Raw genomic sequence first — 18,944 nt, forward strand, 5'->3', positions numbered from 1 at the left:
AAGTTCAAACCCATGTTTTTCAAGGGTCAAATGTACATACCCTATCAATAGATTACCCGTTTCTGGTTGGTTGGTTGGTGGTTGGTTTGGTTTGGGGGCACATCTGGTGGTGCACAGAACTTACCCCTGATTCTGCACTCAGGGATCATGCCTTGAAAGATAAGGGAACTATATGTGGTGTTGGGTATTGAACCTAGTGTGCAAAGCAAGCACCCTACCCACCACACTGACTCCAGCCCCGGGTTACCCACTTTCTGAATTCCTTTGTGTATGTGAATGTACATAAGTATATTATGTTTATATGTATATGCACATATATAATGTTCCTTTCTGGAACTTTCATATAATTCTATAGAAAATATTTCTCTCTGGGGAAATTTTCATATAGTTCTATAGAGGTAATAGAACAAATTCTGAGTTTGCTAAAAGGGAAATATAGAAATGCACTGTCATTAAATATTTCACCAACCAAATAATCCATGAAGAATGCTAGAAAATCTAAGTTTGACAGAGGCAAAATCTATGTTATGGCAATTTATGAAATGCTCGATCAGTGTTTCACAAAGAGCATGCAACTGTGCCCCTCTCCCTACCCCTTGGACCTTAGAGGGAGTTTTGGAGGATAGGTAGTAGCCTCAGATATAACTTTCTGTTTGCATCTTTCTGTTTGCTTAGAGAAGGTAGATTTCTATAAGAATGATGTCAAGTTTTCTGATGAAGGAAAGCAGCAGATCACAGAAATGTATGGTTCTCTGCTCTAGAGGCTCCCAGCCTTCAGTGCATATCGGTCAATAGCTAGGATCCATCAAAAATATTTGTGTTTAATTTGTGCTAAAACCCAGGAAATTATATAATTTTAAATATATAACTGTGTATATATATATTTAAATACTCAACAATTCTAGCATGAAACCTGTGTTCTGAAACATTCTTTGAATACAAAAGAACCAAGTGAGTACTGATAAGGTGGTAGAGCAGAAACTCAGTGGAATTACCTAGTCTCACAGCCTGAGGGTGAATTCTAGGATTCTGTCACTGGATCTCTGACATGGGCCGCATCGAATTTTTGAAATAACAGTTGCTTAATTTTAAAATGAAGTTGATAATACCTACCTCACAGGACAGTTGTGAAGGTTTAACGAGAAAAGGTATGTGAAGCAGTTAGCTTGGTATCCATCCCATGATAAGCACTTCCATAAATGTTAGTTGCCTCGTTCACAGCTGTATATCCCCAGCACCTAGCACAAATGCCTGGCACATAGTATGCACTCAAATCATTGTTGAAATCATGAATCATTGTCATAATTCACAACACTTACTGAACCTTCCTTGGTTTGTGGAAAGAATGTTTAGGAAGTGAATGCTAACATTTCTGTTATAGTTCATTTTGTGTCAAGAGCTACAAGGAACACCAAATGCTTGCATTCTACGGTTTTTAGTTCTTGATGAAGATCAACAACTATGTTCCAAGAAAGAGGCCCAAAGAATCAAGTTAATCATTTCCTAAACTTATCTGATTATAGATATTTAAGTTCTTTGGGTGGTTTTTATGAGCAAGCACATTTGGGAAATGGAGTTAGAAAAACACATCAAAATAAGGATTGATGTCTAAATACATAGCAGGCAAGGTACTCAAGTCTGATAGGGGAAAGACACACACAGAGGCTTCTTTTAACATAGATGGAGCAAATACAGGAGCTTCTGAACCTCCCGAGCCAAATGCAGCTGAGGTCTTCTTCAACTCACAGACAAGAAGGGGGCAAAGGGCAAGCAGAGTGGTTGACTTACAGTACCTGGATGCTTCTATGTGAGTTCTGAGTAAGCTTACAACCCTATGAATAGTCAAATAGCAAGAGATAAGTAGTATGGAATTACACAGCATGCCTCAAAATCCCCGGGGTTTCCTTCTGCGTAGGCGTTCACACGTATCTGTTTGAATATGTAACTTATTTTGAATAGAAGGCAGGATAATTCCACGAGGAACAGACTGTTGTTAAAGGTGATTTTGGAACAGTTTTAACCATATCAAGCCTGTCAACTAATCATCATAACCTACATTGCTCACCTATCTTGGCCAGTATTGTTTAAAGATTAAACAAAATAAAAAGCTTCTGTTAAGAATCAAAAGTTATGCCCAAATGCTATCATATGGAATTGTTGGTAAGTTATTCAAGAAACTTTCACTATTTTTCCTGTGTTCTTAAACTTTCTTGTTCTTATGGGAAACTAACTCAATGATACAAAGGGTTCATTTCACAAGTATCACACCAACAAAACAGAAAAATATTGTACCCTCATTTGGATTTTTGCATTCTTCTAATTCTCACAGTATACATCCCTATCCCACTGAGTGCTCACTCTTTTTATAAATGTCCTAAGAAAAAAAGTTTTGTTGTCTGTTTTCTGTACCAAATATTAAGACTGAATCACTCTGCACAAAATAATCCTATCAACAAATCTTTTTTTTTTTTTTTTTGGAGGGGGGTGGTTGGGTCAAACCTGGCACCGCTCAGGGCTTACTCCTGGTTCTACCCTCAGAAATCGCTCCTGGCAGGCTCGGAGGACCATATAGAATGCCGAATTCAAACCACCGTCCTTCTGCATGCAAGGCAAACACCCTACCTCCATGCTATCTCTTTGGCCCCAACAAATCTTTATCATATTTACAACTCCTTCCTGGGCTATTAAAATATGATTGTGGAAGAATCACTCAACTGTAAATAAAACTAAACTATCTCTTATTACTCTTCAAGGAGTTTCCCTAAGTTATGGTATCATAATAGGAGGTTAGAATAACAGATCTATTAGATCTGTTGCATTGTAGGAATGTTGCATTGGTGAAGAGGGGTATTCTATTTATGACTGAAACCCAACTACACACATGTTTGTTATCATTGTGCTTAAATAAAGATTTATATATTAAAAAAATAAAGATAATCCGGGACTGAAGCAGTGGCTCAAGCAATAGGGCATTTGCCTTGCATACGCTAACCTAGGATGAACCTCGATTTGATCCCCCGGCTTCCCATATGGACTCCAAGCCAGGAGCAATTTCTGAGTGCATAGCCATGAGTAACCCCTGAGCATCATCAGATGTGGCCCAAAAAAGGCAAAAATAAATAAATAAATAAATAAAAGATAATCCTAAATGAAGCCTATCCCCATCAGAGACTAGACAAAACTTTGATAGATAATAGGAGCAGAACAATTTGGAAACTTGTTCCAAATGTCAAAGACAGGGTCTCAGTAACTCCAAATAAGTATATTATATAAATCAGAGAAAGTACAAATTAGCATATAGAATAGGCTTAAGAAAATGACGGCCAATTTTGAGGGATAATATTTGCCTTTAATATTAGACTTCATGTGTTTCCAGCATTTTAAGATTGTTGAATCATAGAGATAACCAGAAAGAACTAATATGAAGAAAGATCATACAAGATTATAAAGGAGTTAAATGCCAGCACTGATTATAAATAAAATATTAAAAACAGTATGAATGCCCATTTATATGGAATAAAAGATGACATATCAGCAGCACCAAATATATACTGCATTTTAGAAAAATTATTCAAATGTGTATGTACCAATAAGATTTATTTTATTAATTAGGAAAGATAGGTTTTAAAGCATTTTATAGAGAATTGCCATTTATTAAAAATTCACACTCCTGTTTTCCAAAACATGATTTCACAAATATATAAAGTAAAGCAAGTTGTATTCCAGCAGCTTGAAAAGCTTGCATTAGAATCTGCACATCACTAATTGATTCTTTACTCAAAGTATCAACAACGATCATTTTTAGTCCAAAACTCTGACATCTGCAACTTTACATATTACTTTGGGTTTAAATCTATTGATGGATTTGGACTTGATTCCAAAACTTTGCTCCCTTTGACTCCCTCTTTCTTCCTTCCCTTCTTAACTCCCTTATCTCCCTTTCTCCATCACTCTTTCCTGCCTGTCTTCCTCCTTCCCTTTCTTCCTTCCTTCCTCTTGCATCTCTATGACACTTAAACTCACTACATACTCATTATTAAACTAAAATTTAATTAACTGATTCACTTCCTTGATGAGTTTCAGAGCTCATAAAAAGCAATATCAACATTTTTAGAGATACCTAATTCATGAAGGTTAAAATAACCAGAGTGGATTACATCATAGTGTTATGAGTTTGATTTTCAAAATCAAAATTCTTGAGGTCAATGCTAAATATTTTATATTAAAACTTTCCTACAACAAAGTATCCAACAGTTACTTGAACCCATTATTATGATGTCCTTAATCACATAATATAATGAAGAAAAGTTCATGATAAAAATTAGCTAGATCATTAAATTTTACCTATGTGTAAATAATACTTCCTATTTTTTTTAAAAAAGACTCTTTAGAGAAGCGGCTGATTCTTGACATGAACAGGAAATGAACAGATTCCTATGACAAAAGGTTATTCCTAAAATCAAAGCAGTTGCCCAAAATTTAATAACTAAGGAAAAATAGAGACTAGTTACATGGAAAGAATTCTAAGAGATCAGAAATGGAATAATGTACATAAGAATAATGAGTATAGAGATCAGAGAGATAGCATGGAGGTAAGGCATTTGCCTTTCATGCAGAAGGATGGTGGTTTGAATCCCTGCATCCCATATGGTCCCCTGAGCCTGCCAGGAGCGACTTCTGACCATGGAGCCAGGAGTAACCCCTGAGCGCTGCTGGGTGTGACAAGAAACCAATAATAATAATAATAATAATAATAATAATAATAATAATAATAATAATAATAATAATAATAAGGTAAGTGGACTATACATAACTATAACATATTTGTTATATAACTATAACATATATAACATATAACTATAACATAATTTGTTATAGAAAAATATAGGACAGGTTAAATATATTTATGTAAATATTTATTTAAGCACATTTATGTGTTTTAAGACATATGTATATAATATAAATTCATAATTGGTAATGTTTTCCCCAAATATTACCACTACCATCCCAACTATTAGATACCAACTATTATTGTGAAATTTTACAAGGCAATATTCAATTATTTGTCATATGTTTGCCAGGGCAATACCAATAAATGTTGCTAAAATACCAACAATTATTGTGAAATTTTACAAGAAAAGGCAATAATCAATCATTTGTAACATGACTGCCAAGGCAAAATCTCTTTACAGAAAACTTATTGCTAAATAAGTACAAAGTTAAAGTTGGAAAGTTACTCTTGGGCTTTTAAGATATGTCATATCTTATGACTTATGTCATATAGATGAGGATTCTGACTTCTAAATGAAAATACAATCACTGACATATTTCTTTGAAAGAAATATCATAAAATACAAAATACCACCCATGTAGTATTTTGAGCAAAAAATTAATCCTAGATCTATTTTACAAGAATTGTGGCCATTAATGGCAAGCATTTGAAAACACATCAGGGATTCAATCAGCTAAAATACAAATAGTGGAAGTTTTATGGGAAAAATGGCCCGATTTATTTAACTGACAAATGAAATAGAAAATAAGAAGTCAATAGTGCCTAAAAGGAAAAAGAGAGAGAGGGAGAGAGAGAGAAAGAGAGAGAGAGAGGTGCATGCCATAAAATCAAGAGAGAGAGGGAGAGAGGGAGAGAGAGAGAGAGAGAGAGAGAGAGAGAGAGAGAGAGAGAGAGAGAGAGAGAGAGAGAGAGAGAGAGAGGTGCATGCCATAAAATCAGGCTGGGGAGAGGTGGAAAAATAGGAGGAAATCTGGGGAAATTGGTGGTATAAAATGAACACTGGCAAAAGGATGTGTGTTGGAACATTATATGACTGAAATTCAACTATCAATATTTTGAAATTCTGTATCTCATGGTGATTTAAAAATAACTTCTAAAGAAAAAAAAATGAAGTACTGTTATAGATTTATAAAGATTTAAAGAATAGGAGCCGGAGATATAGCACAGCAGCGTTTGCCTTGCAAGCAGTCAATCCAGAATCTAAAGTGGTTAGTTCGAATCCTGGCATCCCACATGGTCCCCCGCGCCTGCCAGGAGCTATTTCTGAGCATATAGCCAGGAGTAACCCCTGAGCACTGCCGGGTATGGCTCAAAAACCAAAAAAAAAAAAAAAAAAAAAAAAAAAAGATTTAAAGAATAGACTCACAAAAAGGAACTTGTAGACTTGGGGTCCCAATTGAAAAACTACACAATGAATACAGAAATAAACATCTGTGGCAAAAAGAAAAACAAGCATATAGGGGATTCTTAAATTTGAAGTATAAGGTTCTGGTGTATGGTTATTTTTCTAAAATGCAATATTTTAGAGGAATATTAAATATTTACATATTAAAGAATATGCTGTGATTTGCATTAAAACAGTTCAGCCAAAGAAAACAAAATTTCCAAGAAGGTGGAGATAGGGTGGGAACAGAAGAAAAATGGGCCTGACTGATGAAAGTTCTCTTGCAGGAGAGGAAGCTTTTCTCATCTTTTCTCATCTTAACAAAGCCACTATAAGCAGGCAAGTCATAATTCTGCATAATACTGCACATAACAAAACAATGCATCCTAACACTTAACAGTGTTAAGTGTTCTGAGAAGCCAACCCAAGAAATCTGTGTCATGGTACAAAGGTCACAGAGCATCATGTATCTAACACAAATCATGGTCCAGCCTACCACATCCCTACTCTGGAGAGAAACTGCCCATATGTGATCCACCGTGCATCACTACATTGCATGAGGACACATAACTGAGCTGTGAGCATGTGGGGCAATGCAAAAAAACACACAGCGGGCTCTTCTGTACTTTGTTACAGCTGCAAGTGAGTCCTCAAATTGAAAGATGTAATCAAGAGAAAATAAATGGCAAATTGGGGACACTGCTGAAACAAGAATGGCAGAAAAATCCTGACCAGGGAAGAATTCATTACAATCCCACTTTCATAATTTGTTTGAAAATTTCCTAGAATGGCTAGAATAGCCCAGAATGGCTCTCCAAAGTAGTTTCCTTAACTCCTCAGTGGCTCACATGATTTCTCACAAAATCTCACCTCATCCTACATAATCTTTTTTTTTTCTTTGTAAAACACTATTTTCACTTTACTGCTCCTTGGTTAGGAGGATAAAGTCCACATTTACCAAAAAAAAAAAAAAAGGGTCAGAGCTGAGCTATCTGACACCCACTTCCCACACACCCATCCACAGGCTTCCCACTTCAATCTTAGTCCCACAGTCTTACAACTTATAGTTCCTGGCCTTGTCCAATATCTTGCTTACTAGATCTCTTTTTCCTGCAGATCTAATAACCATTCTTGCTCAGAGGCAGATCCAAGTCCATTTCCTCTAAGGAGTTCTCCTTGATCTACCATGCACAGTCCTCCAGAGCAAGAATCAATTGTTTTACATCAATACCTAGAACCTTCCATATGTATTGTTGAGATTAGTTTTGATTTCATTGAATGAATCTTTAAAATAAAGCTCATGGAGAGATTATTAATTTCAGGGTAAACACACACAAGAAAGAAGAAATGGTATGAAGTTTCAATAATACCAAAAATACTGAAAACCGGCTTGGTTAAGTTTAGCGGTAGTCTACATTTATTCTAGACTGTCTACAGATAGTGTTTTACAGATATAGTAGATAGATTAGTTATAGTCTACACTGGCAGTGAGAGTAAAGGTGACAGGTGAGGATGCTACATTTGCCCCTATTAATAACTCCTGGAGGGTTTACATGATCCAAAACTTAATTAGGTTGTTCCTAAATGTTCACTAATAGAGTAAAAACTTTATATAAAACAAAGCAAAACAATGACTCTGATGCACCAATTTTTAAATAAAACAGAGTCAAGGATAATAAATTGTACAGTGACTCTGGAGAGCATCTGAATGCCTTATCTTTTAAAGCAGGTAGGTTCAGTTCAACTTTCTAAGGAGCCTGTAACCTAGAAAAAAATCTCCTATGGCATAAATAGTGGAGTCCCCTAATTTGGCACTGCATTCAGATGTATAAAGTACAAATGAAAGTACAGAAGTGGATATTTTTCTATCAGATTGTCACCTTTGACAAATCCACTAGAATCTTGCTGCAGAGATTCTATAGGACAGGAATTACACCTAGAACTAAGGACAGTCTGAGATGCTAAAATTCTATTACTCTACATGGAGAAAAGAGTGTTGCTCCCTAGGCAGGTCTGTGCATTTAGGAAGGTGATGATTGTCTGTGGATTTTATAGGAAGCAAGTGGTTACACTCAACCAAATAAAGAAACCTGCAAAATCTGTCCTAATAGTCACTGTCCAGAGACATCCACGCTAAAGAGAAGGAAGTTGCCTTTTAATAATTTCTTGTGCCCACCATTAATGCTTAACCTTGGAAGAGATCCCATCAAAGAGATTATCACTTAGTATAGAAAAGGGGAAGAGAGAGACATTTCTGCTGTGGCGCTTTTCATATCTTTAGGAAGTGGAGGCTGGTTCCATGAGAGAGCCCAGCTGCAGTACAGGGAAGGGCTCATGGGATAACCTAGGGAAGTTATGCATGGGACCAGAAGGATGAGTGAGCAAAGACCAGAAAAACCCAAAGACTAGTAGAGGGAGAAGAGCAAGAAGCAGCAGATACTTTCCCTCTGCTCTGGCCCAGCAGCACCAGGGGCCCAGCAGTTACCTGAGGTTTCTTCACCTTAATGATCCAGGTGGGTGGGACAATTACAGCAGCGTGAGCCCCCAGAGAACAAGGTTCCTCGATGTGATGCAGCATGAAACAGGTCACCTTATTGTGAAACTGAAGAGAGAAACACATCAAGGCACAAGTCTGAACCAGGGCAGGGTTGCAGTAAGGAGGGATCAGTACATGCCCCCACAGGGATGCCTACATGCACACCTGAGATCACATATACACATGCATAAACATGCACACAATCCTATACACACACAGTGCACACACACTTAGGTCATAGGAATCTCCAGAGAATAAATACCCACTTTAAAATTCACTCACTATAGAAAATAAAGACCGTTGAGAACCCAAAATTAGTCTACTAGAACAAAGCACACTAAAACTTTATAATATCCTAGTAGGATATTGACATAAAGATGTAGAATCTGGGAAAATTCTTTCAGTCTTAACTTTGTACATGATTTTGTTTCACCTGATTTGTGTTGGTAACAGAACTGTTGGTTTAAGATAATGTTAGAAGGAACCAAAGGGAAAGAAATACTGATCATTTACCTCTCCATTTAAAAAAAATCTGTAGATATAAATCCTTCCCAGACAGTTCTAGTTTAGGGCATTCAGGAAAGAAGCAAAAGGTCTCTGTTATAAGGTTGTCAACACAAAAGATAACAAAGGGGACAGAGTGGTGGTGCAAGCAGTGAGGCATCAGCGTTGCCCACACTAGCCTAGGACTGACTACAGTTTGATCGACGCTGGGCCAGGAGCGATTTCTGAGTGCATAGCCAGAAGTAACCTCTGAGCATCACAGGGTGTGGCCCAAAAAGCAAAAAAAAAAAAAAAAAAAAACTAAAAAAAACTAAAAAAGCACAAAAAACCTTCAGGGTTGGAGAGGTAATACAGTGGGTAAGGCACTTGCCTTGCACATAGCTGACTTGGGGCCAATTCCTGGTACCCCGTTATTCTCCAAGCCCCACCAAGAATAATCCCTGAATGCCGATCCAGAGTATGCCCTGAGCACAGCTTGGTGTGGCCCCCAAAACAAGGGGAAGAAAAAGAGATTGCATGTCACGTACTTGGTTTTTCTGGGCCATTGAGAAGTATAATGGCCTTATTATTTTGGCAAGTCTAGATGTTCTTTTGTTTTGAAAGGAGTAATAAATGCAGGCTAATAATTTTAACAGTACCTCAGTATTAAGGTTTTAACATTTTATCCAAAGTATGACATTCAGGCAGAGTGGCTTTAGGTCAAGCACATTTTCAATGACCTTTGTGTGGCTTTAGAGAAAGAAAAATGTATAATGACATTTGTCTTCTGATAAACAAAAGCCCCATTTTACAGTAACTATGGGTATTAACATTTTAATCATAGTAATTTGAAGAAACTTAACAACTATTTCTACTTAGATTATATGTTTGTCTGCACCTAATTTATCATCTCAACTGGAACAATTTTAAGAGTGAAAGGGAGCACTGATACTAATTATGTGGAAACAACAGACATAAATTAGGACTGTCACAGGAAAACTGGCAAATATGGTCATCCTAATTAGATCAGATCAGAACACTTTTGTCTTTATTTTCTACGTATCTCCAATATTTGACATGAAATAGTATATATTTACTAATTACGCATCAAATATCAATGAATAAGAATTTCCCAGCTACCAGTTATTTGATTTGTAAGTAATTTGATACATGAGAAATGTGAATTGAATACTTTCTTTAAAAACAGTTGTTTTATTTTTAAAGCAATTAAAGAAATTGACAACTCTTGTGTTCTTAAGATCTTGTATTTCTTAGACAGAAAGGAAATCAGCACCTTCAGGACTCTCAAATTATACTTAGGTGATCTCCAATATAGAGAAAGAATAGGAATGTCCTAAATTACACCATCTCTAAGTGGTGGTGTCAGGAAAGAGTCGAAGAAAAACCCAACTCTCAACCCAAACTTCTCTATTCTGCCATACCATAGAAATTCATTTATTCATGTGCTGTCAGCTATCCCTAAAGGGAGTATCAATATTGTTCATTTGTCTTCAAATGTTTTGCTTTCTCAGTTCTTAATAAAACACCCTTTGCCATGTAGAACCCTAGAAAACCAAGACATGTAGAACTGACTCATGTTCACCTCAACAGACAAGTAAGAGATCAGTTTTCACAGCGATTAATGAACAGATTAAATAGAAAGGGCACACATCTTAACTGAAAAGAGTAGTGAGATTCCCAAATCCCTAACTTTAGATAAAATATCTAAGGACAGTTTTGTAATAAGGCAGGAGTAAATATTACTGTCCTGCAGTGGGGTTGGTATGGGGTGTAATCAGTTTAGGATCACCAGGGGAACAAATGTCAGAGACACAGGTTCCCTAAATCTAATACTTTCTCCTTCAAAACGGAGGTAACACCTTGATGACAAAATGCTTCATTCAAGAGGTAGGATTTGTAAAAACACACTCAAAAGATTAATGTGTAATAACTGAAATGAGATAGAAATGAAAAGAATTTAAAAAATGGGGAAGGAGAGTGATTATTACTGAGTTTTCTGGACCACCTTGGGACCCCATTTAGGGGTAGAAGAGTCTACTGACAAGTAGGATCCTAGGGAAATAATACTTGAAAGATTATTAGGGTAACCTTATAAAAACTTTAAATATTTTTGACTCTCAAAGATGTCTGTTTCATCTGTTTCAACCAAAGAATCTGCTCTAACCCATGTTTAGATAAATCTGATGTGGACCGAGATTGTAAACTTCCTACACAGCCCTTAGTACATTTCCAATAATTATTATTTTCAATAATAATATCCCATTCATCAGACATTTAAAAGGGTAGGTGAGTTATAAAATCAGATTTGAGGTCCACAAACATTTTCCCAAAAGTCCCCAATAATATATTTTTTGTTTTATTGGGTCATACCAAACAATGTTCAGGAGTTATTCCTTGCTCTAAGCTCAGAAATTACTCCTGACAGGTTAGGAAAATCATGTGGGATATTGGGAATTGAACCCAGGTTGGTCACATGCAAGGCAAATTCCCTACCTGCTGTACTATCACTCCAGTCTCACACTAGTAAATATTTTAGTTTCTGTTGCACCTACTCACTATTGCTCACTGCAGCATGAAATTAGTAATAGAAAGTACATCCATTCACAGATATCATTATTACATGAATGAATAGACAAAACTGTGTTCCAATAAAAGATCTTTACAAAAATAGCCATCATAAAGTTGGAACAATAATACAGTGAGTGGGTAAGGCGTAAGCCTTGCATACAGCCAACTAGGTTCAATCCCCAGCACCACATATGGGTGGGCCTCTGAGCCCCTTAGAAGTGATCCCTATGTACAGATCCAATAGTAAATCCAGAGTACTGCTGGGTGTGGCCCCAACCAAACAAAAATAGCCATCATATTTGCCTACAGGCTGTCGTTTCCCAATCATGACTATACATAGTTTGGTAAAGAAATACAAAGGTTGGGGCCGGGCGGTGGCGCTAAAGGTAAGGTGCCTGCCTTGCCTGTGCTAGCCTTGGACGGACCGCGGTTCGATCCCCCGGTGTCCCATATGGTCCCCCAAGCCAGGAGCAACTTCTGAGCACATAGCCAGGAGTAACCCCTGAGCGTTACCGGGTGTGGCCCAAAAACCAAAAAAAAAAAAAAAAAAAAAAAGAAATACAAAGGTGGTATAAAGTGGAAAAATAAGAGAAAAAATAAATAGGGGGCCGGAGTAATAGGACAGTGGGTAGGGCATTGTCTAGGAAATAGTAGTTCTGGCTTTTAATTTCGGCATCTCTAGGATCCATCAGACATAGCCAGGTGCAATTCCTGAGTGAAGATCCAGGAACAACCTCTGAGTACTGCCAGTTGAGAATGAAACCAAAACGAAAACAAAAGCAAAAAAAATAAAATGGAGAGAAAAAGTAAATGAGACATATATTGCCATGGATCCTAATGAATACATGTGTTTAAATATAAAGCAGCACTTATTTCAATAAGTCTACAATCTATAATAATATCTAAATTTAAAGAAATATGTAAGAATCAAATCTCTCTTCTTAAATCAGCCCCATCAAAATTCCCACATTAAACACCCAAAACAGCAGAACAAAGATACCTAGACTTCCCTGTTAGGAGGATTATCTAATACTGCCTTTTGATTTGTTCTTAATGTTACAGCTTCCTGATTTTGGAGTTCTCCACAATCTCCCGTGGCAGGAAAACATGTAGCCAGTTCATTCTAATGAGATACCCAGGGTTAGAACAAGGGAAAAATCTTGAATCCCTTCACAACAGGCTTCACTGTCTGTAAATAATGGGGGTGCTTTTTTCTATCACTTGTCCCAACTTGGGGCTATTGTTCTATATTATCTTTCTTCCTCCAATGATGCTAAATGAGTGAAGTACTAGGTTATATTCAGACAATCTTCCAGTTACAGTCAGGAACTCAGGTGATATCATGAGTCTATTTTGATGAGAGCCTTTTTGGTTTAAATCCCTCCAAAACTTACCGCCTGCTTGCACCAGGAACAGCTGATAGCAACAATTTCTTTACTGTGGAAGGAGAATTTCTGCTGGAAGCCCTGGAATATTAGGACAACAAAAAAGAATTTAAAATCACTTCAAACATACAATGTAAATTTGCCCTCCTGGAGTTCAATAAAGTGAAGATGGTCAAAACTGTCCCACTATTCAAGCTGACAAAGCTAACATATGCCACCTGCGATTCTATCTCCTCTACCTTATACCCTTCAAGAGTTTCCAATTCCTGAGTCATCTGGGAGTGGGAGAGATGCTACACCATGAACTATTCAAAATCAGATCACCCCAAAGTATTTTCTCCAAATAAATGTAGTTGTAATATATTCCTTATTTACAAGTAAAAGAGCTATTAGAGATCTACATGTTACTACATAATGAAAGTCATTTAGCTCAGAAACTTTATACAAGTTTAGCCTCTGAGAACCCACAATAAGAAAGATTAAACTTAAGAATTCAGACCGAAAAGTCAGGATCTGTGAGAAGTTCAAGGGCACAAGATGAAATGTAAACACTTTCACATCTCCTGGGGAGGTGGGAAAACAAAACAATACTTATTCTTCACCACCCAGCAGCAACAAAGTTAATGCAATGGCAAAAGTACAATCCTCTTAAATGAACAAATAAAATTACATTTTCATCAAGAAAGAGGAGGCACCTTCTGGAGGCTGGTGTCTCTAATTAATTAGGGGAGGATGTGTGAAGTAAGGCTCAAAGACTTGTTTTAGAGCCTCCCCATAGCACTTCAATTACTTTCTACCCATCAACTCTAAATCTAAACAAACCAGAATGAGGGCAAAGATGAAAAAACTTCAAACAGCTCATCTGGTAAACTGATCGAAAGAAAATAGAAAGATGTGATTGAGAAAGACTTAATATTTAAAGTGCTGTCTAAAAGATTGTGTTTAATTTTGTTTAATTTTTATTATCCCTGCTTCTTTGCTTAGGAATCACTCCTGTGAACTCAGGAGACTACACAGGATGTCAGGGATCAAACCCAGGCTGGCCTCATGTACAGCAAACACCCTACTCACTGTACTATCACTCTGGCTCCTTTTTTGTTTGGGGCAACAGCCAGCAGCATTCAAGGTTTACTCCAAGCTCTGTGCTCAGGGATCACTCTGGCAAGGATTGGGGGACCATATAGGGTACCTGAAATAGAATTCAGTTGACCACATATAAGGCAAGTGCCCTACCCACTGTATCCACTGTATTATTTCTCTAGAGCCATATTTACACACTCATGAGAAATCCCATTAGCAATTGTCAGTCCCCATAATGCCTCTCTTCAAACATTTTTATACTGTTTGCTTAGATTTATTACTGATTACTATTCCTCCTTTTTATACCTCCCCTTTCTCATGCTCTAAAATACCCCATTCCTCCTCCCACCCCCACAACACATCTGCCCATGGATAGGAGGCCAGTATCCCATTTAGCACTCTACTCTGTGTTCTTCCTTCGATCCATTCTTTCACCCTAACCTCAAATCTCACTTTCAGAAACATAACCACTTCTTCACATCAGAATCTACTGGTCTTTGAATATTTTCTTTATCAATGTTCCTTCTCAGCAACTTAGTGAGAATATAGCCAGTCTCAGTGCGAAGAAGGTAGCAGATTCTGTCCTCCTCAGAAAGGCTGACATGCAGAGACTAACACTTGACTGAGATCCAGGAACTCTGATTTCAGATAGTCAATTCCCAGAACAGGTAAGAATGACTCTCGGAGCATAAAAAGCTTGTACAACACAGCTGATGCTGAACTCCTGCTTGCTTTCTGAGAGTACAGAGTTTAGGTGAGTGCTCTGTAGACAGTATATTTGGACACTCCCCTTCAATAAAACCCTGAGCTCTGGTTCCCTAATGTTGCATATGTGTTGTCACCAGTGGTTCTGGAGGAGCTCTGTCCATCTTGTGTAGTTCCACTGGGAGAGTTCTCTTGGAAGCTTGCCTTGAATGTTTTATACGGGCCCTTCATACCTTGCCCTTGATGAGTTTTCTTGCATTTTTCTGTGGTAATAAATTACAACTACAAGTAACACACTCAGCAGTCCAATGAATCCTCCTTAGAAATAAAAATTCACGTGGTCTTGGGCCCCTACTATACCTCTCTCCTCTCCTGTCCCAGTCATCTTGCTACTAATTCTTCATTCAATGATAGTACCATTTCCCTCCAGAAAAGGACACATTCATTGTAACACACTAATGTTTGGCCAGGCTTGCCATCCACATGTTTACTACTGAAGTGGTCAAAAACCTCAGCCATGTGTTCTAGCCTGAGTGAGTAAACACAGTCTGACAGAAGTAGCTGACATGGAAAACACAAAATCCATGAGTCCAAGAGTAGGTGCCCAACTACTTCCACAGCCACACAACTCAAGGTCAAACCAGATGATATGCCATCATTCCTTCATACCTCACGCTGTCCACTTTGATAGCGAATTGCCACTAAAAATCCCTTGTTATTAAATTGACATTGTAATCTCCTAAAAGTTTCTCAGGAATTCTCGTCATTGTTGATGGACTGTACATTAAAATTTTATTTTAGAAAGATGAACAATTATTTCTTTGGACTGGAAGAAATTTGTGGCACTACTGTGTGAGAAATAAGCCAGCAATCAACAGTAGGCAGGTTGAAGTGGGGAAGTGCATGTAGGTGACCTGACTGTCTAGCTCTCTGCATATATGAATGTTTTCCCCTTTTCTAACTCGTCTCTCCCATGATCATCCGTTTCTCCTACATTATTTATTCTATCCTGGGCACTGTCACCAGAGTAAGTGATACATTAAAACCTCAGTGTCTAAATGAAACTCCCAGTTCTACTTCTTAAGATAAAGGAACAAATTCTTTATATTGGTATTCAGAGCAATTCACAATTTTCTACCCAAGTGTTTTATATCAAGCACCTCCACAGAATTCTTTATGCTTTTATATTGCAATGTCATTTTATTTCAGTCAAATGGGGGGATCTCATGTGGTACACAGGGAACCCAAGATCCACTCCCAATAATTCTCAGTCAATTGGACCAGACAGTTTAATGCTAGGGCCAAAGGTTCAAGGGGCCACCAAGGTTACTCTGGAGGTATTTAGGAGCTTCTGGGGATACAGATGTTGCTAATTAGGGGGCCAGGTGGTGCTGGAGATCAAAACTGGGTTCAGCACATACAGGGCACATAGACTTACCTCTGTATTATCTTCTGACATTTACTATTTTAAATTAATTAATAAATTTATATGAATGACATATATTTTTATATATTACATAAGTTTATTTATAAAGATGTCATCTAAATTTCATTTCACTCATAACTGCAAAAATTTCTCAATTTACTGCTATCTCTTAAACAATAAGCCTTATCTCCTGAATCTCCCTTGGTGGTCATTATTAATTAATAACTGTTTTATGTCATTGCCTATTTTATTTACAAATGTTTGCTTCTCAGTGAAATTAGAGAGTTTTGGGGGCTTATAGGATTTTTGAACATTTTATCATATTTCTTACTAAATCTGTACAATTTAACCTAGATCTCTGAATATCCTACACATGGAATGAACACTTTCTGGATAAAATTTCTTGCTACCATGCTATAATCAAATCACAAACTTCATGTTATCTACACATTAAAAATCTGGCCTCTCCTCCTGCAAAACCTTCCCCAAACTCTCTGAAAGTATGTCTTTTTGCTAAGCTTTTTTTGAGCCCTGGTGGACACTCCGAAAATGCTTGTCTATAATACTAACATAACATTAAATCAACATGGTAGAACTGATGGCATGATGATTGCAGCAATCAGAAAGAGTCTTCTGAATGTTGCTATTTTAAATGTATTTGTCAGCAGAGTATTAAAGGCTATTACCCAACCAATGTTCCATCAACTCATGCCTGCAATGATTCCATTTCAAATAGAAGCTAATGGAAAGACAGGAAAGCCTACAGTAGATTCTAGATTACCTTCTAATTGATTGTATAATCTTAGGTGAAAACCTGACTCCTCTACTTTTTCTGTTCACCTGAACATGGGTTCCAGACCTCATCTATTCCACAAAGTAGTCCTAACGCATCAAGTGAAGCAATGCTTTAGAAAAAATCTTTATAAACAAAATGGTATATAGGAATAAAGGAGTGCTTCTATCATTAAGCATTATCAACAGGAACTTCTTTCACTCCCTCACTGACAAAGCCATTTGATGTCTAATAGGTGACATGCAAGTCTCTATTTGATGGGACTGGGTAAGCAGTATTATTGGTCTCTACTGAATGCCAATTTCTAGCTTCAGGAAGAAATAAGTACAGTCCATTGCAGTACCAACAATCAGCAACAGACTGATACCAGAAACAAACAACAAGGCCAGCCACAACTGGGGCATTGGGCCCTGTGCTTATGCAGCATTACAGCGGGGCCCTTGGAAATGAGCCTGGTGGTAATCAGTTCTGTGCTTTGTTTTGGATTCGAGTCTGGCAAAGTCCCAGCAGCAACCATGGCTGTAGGGTTATTGTCTAGCAGAGAGACATAAATAGACCCTCATCAGAGGCTTCATAGGCCAAACTCCCACGGACCACCTGCAAGAAGAGGACAAGTTTGGCTGGGATTTCGTGACAACGACAAACAAAGCTCTAATTTCTAATTACCCATTTTAAAATGCTGGCCCAAATGTGCTCTAATGGTACTGGCAGATGCCCTGACTGAATCTAAACTGACACTGCAATTTTTTTAAGAGCTACTTTGTTTGTCAGTATTAAGGAAGAATAAGCATAGAAATAAATTCAAATGCTTTGGATCTAATAGACCTCTGAATTATAAAGACTAAGAGCCTTGATGGATATTATCCCCATCCCCATGGCTGTTTGTATTTTTAATCAAATTGAGACCTTGAAGTAAAGTTTAAACATTTATTCTCAGCATCTAAAACTATGTTGTCAGTTTTTCCCCTGGAAATCTAGCACATAAATAAAAACTTTAGCTTCATAGCTGTGGCTCAAACCAGAACAGAGTAAGGGAAAAATAATTGAGATTATTTTGTTGTTTATGTATTCAACTGAGGTTTGGGTAAAGGAATCTCCTATTTATAGTTGCTTCCATGTTTGATGTGATCCAACATATCACCTTGTGTCCAAAACTTGAAACAATAATGACAATGAGAACAATACAACAAAATCCTCTCCATAACCATGTTCATGTTCAAGGCTCACAATGTTTTACAAAATTAAACTCAAGGTTAATTATACAATAAAACTAAGCTAATATTTTCTTTGAAGCGAGGCATTTTGCTTCAAGATTTCACAATTGTGCTATTTCAGTGCAACTGCTCTATCCATTGAGGTTGACCAATCACCCATCCCTAAAGCAAATGATCACAAAGACCTGTGAGTCATCCAAGTGCAAAATCACAGCAACCTACAGTCCTCTTTCTAATGAATAAAAAGTGGCACAAATCTAGCTGAAGTTTTTTTCCTATAAAAAATAACCTTTGTTTATCCAATCATGTATAGTTGTATAGACTAGTTCTATAAAGTGTACAACCTTCCATCTTTAATTAGTAGAATTACCAGGGAATAGCCTCTGTTCTGGTTCAAATCAAGGGGTGACTCTATATGAACCAAAGCATTTGCCCAGTTTGCCATAGATATATGTTATTGTTATCCTTGCAGTGCTCAGAGCAAAAACCTTTACCAGGCAGTGCTCAGAACCACGCACAGCTAGGTACCAAGTTAGAGTCTCAACACAAGACATGTT

General features: G+C 37.3%; 1 protein-coding gene across 1 annotated transcript in view; it reads right to left on the minus strand.

The window, feature by feature from the left end:
- Positions 1-18,944, minus strand: part of DGKI (diacylglycerol kinase iota) — a 503,984-nt gene that overhangs the window by 232,286 nt on the left and 252,754 nt on the right. The window contains exons 7-8 of the mRNA XM_049774493.1: positions 13,179-13,250; positions 8,662-8,778 (exon numbers count right to left, since the gene is read on the minus strand). Coding sequence (XP_049630450.1) covers positions 8,662-8,754 — 93 coding nt within the window. The 5' untranslated portion in view covers positions 8,755-8,778; positions 13,179-13,250. The remainder of the gene's footprint in view (positions 1-8,661; positions 8,779-13,178; positions 13,251-18,944) is intronic.

This window comes from Suncus etruscus, chromosome 1, assembly GCF_024139225.1.
Source record: "Suncus etruscus isolate mSunEtr1 chromosome 1, mSunEtr1.pri.cur, whole genome shotgun sequence".
Taxonomy (NCBI): domain Eukaryota; kingdom Metazoa; phylum Chordata; class Mammalia; order Eulipotyphla; family Soricidae; genus Suncus; species Suncus etruscus.